Here is a 5701-nt window from a genome sequence, read left to right as displayed (position 1 = left end):
TGATAACACTTTACAGCAAATGTCATAAAGCTTTGTGATAAAGTCCAGCAAACGCTGCCTCTGTCCAAACTTCCACCTTCTCTGTACAAGACTAACGTCTTCACTTTGACACATGAAATCAGCTTTTTAATTTTTGGTCATTTTGTTGACAGCTAATTCTGATTCACACCTCACAAAATATTACCTTTACTGAGCTAAGTCCAACACAGACCGGTGGCACACGCCCAAGTCAAACCAGTCATCCTTACACTCTACATACACCCACACACCAGCAGCTGACAGACGCACATTGGCGTTGGTGGACGTGCTGCCTCAGACAGTTGGTGAGCCGTGTAGTTGGAGACTCCTGAAACCAGGTCAGCAGCCCAAATTCACTTCATGCTTCAGCATCACGCAGCTGCGCCCAGTCAACGCTGCGACACGCAGGGTGTGTTTGCACTTGAAAAACAGGAAAGCTGCTGCTTGGCTCAGAGTTTCATCACTGTAGCTTGTGTGTTGTGATTGGAGGAACTGATGATGTTACCATGGTCCCTTGTTACTGCAGTCTCCTTTTACTAATAATCCACACAGATCCCAGCAGCACCTTCCATAACTGCCCATAAAATGTCTTGTTTAATATTTAAACTATAAATGCAGATGTTTAAAAAGTGTGGTATTGTGGACCTTGATGTTCATCATCATCACAGTAATGTCCACATATCATGACATGGAGGAAGTTAGAGCCCCTTGCTGCTCAGTGTGCGTGTCATTGTACAGTGAATCACACACACGCACTGAATCATGGCACTGCGAGTCATAATGCGCCACTCCATCAGGTGAAAATCCCCCATTCCAGTAACAAGGTAATTATGGCTGCACTTGTTGTTGTGTGAACTTCAGTCCAGAGAGAGGGTGAGGGAGACGGAGAGGAGAAGGAGAGCTGGAGAGCTGGAGAGAGACCGGGGTTGAAGGGGGGCGGGAGGTAGACTTTCTTTCTCCTTTCACATTCAAACCTCTGTCCTTCACTCGTTTACAGATTTTCACCCGGAATACAAGCTGGAATTAAAAAAACGGACTTTTCCCGGAAATCCATGATCAGAGGTAAGTCTGCAAATGTCACTTCAACTGCACAGACACATTGTTGACTGATAAACTTTTTTATGTCATAGTCAGGGTATTTTATTATTTATTTTTTAAATATGCAGTTTCTCGTTCGTGTTCATACCATCTGTAGCCTGAAAGTTTCTATGTGAGATCCTGCAGCGGATCAACAGGTGGCTCTCTGCGCACCGACTTGTAGTATTTCGCACGAGAGCCATTATTCATTTTGATAGATGGGCTCCATCAGGTCTCAAAAGGGCAAAAGACAGCACGATTAATCTGTGTTCCCGCTCTTTTCTAATGAAATCAGACAGGCAGCGGTCATTACACATAATCACATTGAACAATTAGTGTTGGATAAATGATTAATAAATATCCTGCGTCTTTTCTGGTGCGGTAAGTGCTGTTCAAACGCAGAAAACACGCAGCAGATCAGTCTTATCCATCCCTCTTTATCTTGTTATTCTTCGTGAATTCGGTGAGTAACAAGGTTCTTAAATATTTGTGTTGCGGAGGCAGTTACTGTATAAACACAGAGGCTATAAACAGAGCGAGAAACATGTTCACAACCACACGTTTCAGCTCCGATTCATGATGAAGGAAAGCTAAAGATCAGTGTCTATGAATTGAGTGACTTCAATTTAAGCTTCTTATTGTGATGTGAGGCTCAAAATATGAGAGAGGTGTAACACTACATGCAGCCTATGAGCGTCTTAGCTTGCCCTTCATATATCCTGTGATTGTACATTTGAATTTCTTTAACTGGAAGCTTTTACTGTTGAAAAACGCTAGCTCCAGTGTCTCCAATTGATCTACATGGAGACTTATCACCCATCATACTGAATCCACACAGTAGTGCCATAGTTCATGAGCTGCTTCCAATACTTTCCGTCTCTCTGGCTTATTCATTTATTTGCTTATTAAACCGGTGGAGTGGAGGAGATGTAAACACAGGAGGCTGACGAGAGCAAAGAAATCTTAAGACTTCCAGCACTGACCCCATTTTGATATCAAAACCACGATGCCAGAGTCATCAAAGAATGAGTCAGTTTTTGAGGACGCTCTGCTAAAAACCTCTCAGCCCCCATTACTGCTGTGAGTGATTTGTTTTTTTTTTCCCACTAAGCACTAAACACTTGAATGCTTGCTGTTTTTTCTCCTCCTCCTGAGTGTGTCATCAAGTGAGTAAGCAGAGATACAGATACAGACAGACAGACAGACAGACAGATAGATAGATCAATAGATTGATCACACTATAGTAGTTGTAATAACATGGGTTCTTTTGAATAGACTGTGCAGCCTCCTTTCTTCCACTCAGTTTGTGTACTGCTGTGTAGTTGAAGGGATCTGCCACCCTCCCCTCATGTGAGTGTTAAAGAAAGCCAGCTGGACAGTGAAAGAGAAATAACGAGAGCAATTTTAGCCCTATGCAAACCAAAAAAAAAAATAAATAAATAAAAAAGGTTACATGACGTAATCTGCATTGAAGACCTGTTGTAAGACGTGTAAAATTACTTGTCTCTTAAAATACTGTGCATCTAAATAGTTTTTTCTGCAGAAAAGAAATAAAAGACGTGATAAATCGTGACAGTAGCCTAATCTGTAGTGTTCATTATGTTTTCCAGGTGTTAACTGTTTGGATTTATGTTACAGATGGACTACAGATCAACACAACACTGATTAAGCCTTTTCCAGTTCTTAAAGGATTATCTTTTCCCTGCTGGTCGTCATGCTGTTAGTGTTGGATCCAAACTGATTAAATACACTGGTGCCTGCATGTTTTGGCCCGCAGTTAAAGAAACATTGATCGGCCAACGATGTGACTGGACCTAGAGGTGGCCATCTCACCTACCATGATGGAATCTGGTCTGTCACCTCTAAACCTCAACACGAGCAGCTTCGTCAACAACAGCAACAACAGCTGGAGCGGCCTCCTCAATGGCGACTCGCTGGGGAGCAATCGCACCCTGACCTTCCATGACCGTTTCCACAACGCCCTGCTGGGGGTCTGTCTGGGGCTCCTCTCTCTGCTCACCATCTTCATGAACCTGCTCGTCCTCTACGCCGTGAAGAGGGAGAAGAGCCTCCACACCGTTGGGAACCTCTACATCGTCAGCTTGTCGGTGGCGGATCTGATTGTAGGGACCACGGTCATGCCTCTGAACTTGGTGTATTTATTGGAGGATGAATGGAAGCTGGGCCGGGCGGTCTGCCAGTTTTGGCTTATTATGGACTATGTGGCGAGCACGGCCTCTATTTTCAGCCTGTTTATCTTGTGTTTGGATCGGTACCGCTCCGTCAGACAGCCACTCAAGTATCTCAAGTATCGGACACGGGGAAAAGCCAGCGTGATGATTTCTGGAGCCTGGCTCCTGTCGATGATGTGGATTATTCCAATTTTAGGATGGAGGTCTTTCACACACGTGGACCTTAAACCTGAGGAGGAGAACAAGTGCGACACGGATTTCCGCTTCGTCACATGGTTTAAGGTTATCACTGCAGTCTTCAACTTCTACGTGCCCTCAATTTTGATGCTGTGGTTTTACACACACATCTACTTGGCTGTGAGACAGCATCTGAGAGACAGAGAGAGAATCATCCATCCAACAGACTCATTTGGGGAAAATGAGAACGGACAACATGTTAAAACGCCCGAGAAAAATGACTCCAAATCACCCACAAGGGAGCGAGAGGCTCCAATCAAACTCTCTAAACAACAACGCTTGCTGGACCAGAACACTCTAGATCAGACATATTCACTTGAAGATGCTGATAGAACCAAAACTGCTCCTTCGAGATCTCACAGAAAAATTGGCGTGAAGTGCCAGCAGACGTCCCTGCTTGCCATGACAACAAAACGACTCCGAATGGCACGAAAGGCCAAAAGGTGCTCCTTGTCCCCTGAGGAGAAGCAGCCCGATTCTGAGATTCCCCTGAGTCGACCCCTGGTGCCACAGGATGTAATTTGCTCCGAGGGGAATAACGAGAACAAACTTCAAGCATCTTTAAATGAATGTCACGTCACCGTTCCAAACTCAGTGAGCGGCATCTGCGACATCGGTCAGGTTTCGGACGTGCAGAGATACACGCCTGCTCTCTACAACAACTACGACCCCAGTCACGCCCTGCCCTGGACTGAAGAAGGGGTCGAAGACGCCAAATTGGACCCGGCCAACGCGGTGACTCTGAGACAGACCTGGCAGAAGTTCATTGACCAGTCACGTCAGCGTATCCAAAGCCTGAGGATCCACAAAGAGCACAAAGCAGCCAAGCAGTTGGGCTTCATAATCGCTGCTTTCATGTTGTGTTGGATACCGTACTTCATAGCTTTCATGGTCATGGCGTTCTGCAGAGAGTGCGTGCACCATGACCTTCACATGTTCACCATATGGCTGGGTTACATCAACTCCACTCTCAACCCTTTCATATACCCGCTCTGCAATGGGAACTTTAAACGGGTCTTCAAAAATATTCTGAACATTCGTTTGTAACAGATTGTGATGGAAAAATCAGCAGAACAAAATCATAGGTGTCTAAATGCTGCTGATATTCACAGAGGAGGAGGACAACAGTCAAACAGTTGAATGAATTAAGTGTCGTCTTTTAAAGTGTGGATAGAACCGTACATGTATTTTGAGTGTCAGTTATTTCTGTTTGCTCTAGATCTTATTTTTGTAACTTACTGTGCTTTTCAGATTCATGGGAACACTTGAGGTTAATATCTAAATTCAATGTTATTTATTTTGTCTGTGTTATGCTACAATGATAATAAAATATGTCTAGGACCAGACCTTTAAACTCAAAGGAATTTGATCTCTGAAGCAGAGAAACAGGAGCACAAATTTAGTGTTTTGGCTCTGGTCCAGAATGAAGGAAATGTCCAAAATGTGTTTTTAAAGAAAATCTTTTTAACTATTTATTTTCTTGTGTAGAGAAACAGAGATTTAATGTGATAAAAGATGCTGGTAGAAAACATTTAACATTTTACAAGCACTGCCATGCATTTGTGAGTGTATTTTTTGTCACATTGTTTTCTCATCATTGAAACAGGATATGAGACGTCAGTCCAGGAAAAGCACAAATCTTGGCTAGTGTCTACTGAACTGATTTTGGATCTGTTCAAATGTCCTTTTACTTCACCCTTCTTTTTAGGGTTTTTAAAAATGCAAGCTTTAAATGATTTATTGTGTTTTTAACACATTAAAGCTGTTATCAATATAAAAATGTTCCGGTCTGGTTTTACCTCCGTCATCTTTTTACTGCCAACATGTAGAATAGGTGAGTGAATCAGTGAAGAAAAAGTATGAGCTAATTACTTATTACTTTATATTTACATATATATACTCTGTGCAGTAACTAACTATTGTCTGTATGTCTGAATCACATTTCCAAAACACAGCAGTGTCTGCGTGGCAACTACTTAAATCTACCCAACTACCCAAAACTGTCCTTTAGAAACTGACTGCTAAGCTTTTCACACTCTGCTTTTCACGTCAGTAACCAAAGAGCATCAAATATCATTCCACAATGCTGTGGAAAAGCAACCACAAATTTGAGACTCCTATAATGCATCCCTATTGATTAAATATTTGGAACAAACACACAAAGTGCATCCATCAGG

The 5701-nt window shown here is 42.9% G+C and overlaps 1 protein-coding gene across 2 annotated transcripts; it reads left to right on the top strand.

The window, feature by feature from the left end:
- Window positions 1-755: 755 nt before the first annotated feature.
- hrh1 (histamine receptor H1) lies at window positions 756-5334 on the top strand. 2 transcript variants are annotated; one of them, XM_018686873.2, is made up of 3 exons: window positions 756-842; window positions 1016-1080; window positions 2706-5334. In XM_018686873.2, exon 3 carries the CDS (start codon window positions 2934-2936, stop codon window positions 4569-4571), a length of 1638 nt encoding a protein of 545 aa, XP_018542389.1. In that variant the 5' UTR covers window positions 756-842; window positions 1016-1080; window positions 2706-2933; the 3' UTR covers window positions 4572-5334. The 2 variants fall into 2 exon arrangements, with proteins under 2 accessions (XP_018542389.1, XP_050930380.1); XM_051074423.1 differs by lacking the exon at window positions 756-842 and having other exon boundaries at window positions 869-1080.
- The last annotated feature ends 367 nt before the right edge of the window (window positions 5335-5701 follow it).

This window comes from Lates calcarifer, linkage group LG12 (genome assembly GCF_001640805.2).
Source record: "Lates calcarifer isolate ASB-BC8 linkage group LG12, TLL_Latcal_v3, whole genome shotgun sequence".
Taxonomy (NCBI): Eukaryota; Metazoa; Chordata; class Actinopteri; family Centropomidae; genus Lates; species Lates calcarifer.
The sequence above is the reverse complement of the archived record's forward strand: the minus strand, read 5'-3'. Positions and strand labels throughout refer to the sequence as shown.

What these genes read in the sequence shown, in the direction of transcription:
- hrh1 (XM_018686873.2), top strand. Translation starts at nt 2,934, where the DNA reads ATGATGGAATCTGGTCTGTCACCTCTAAACCTCAACACGAGCAGCTTC.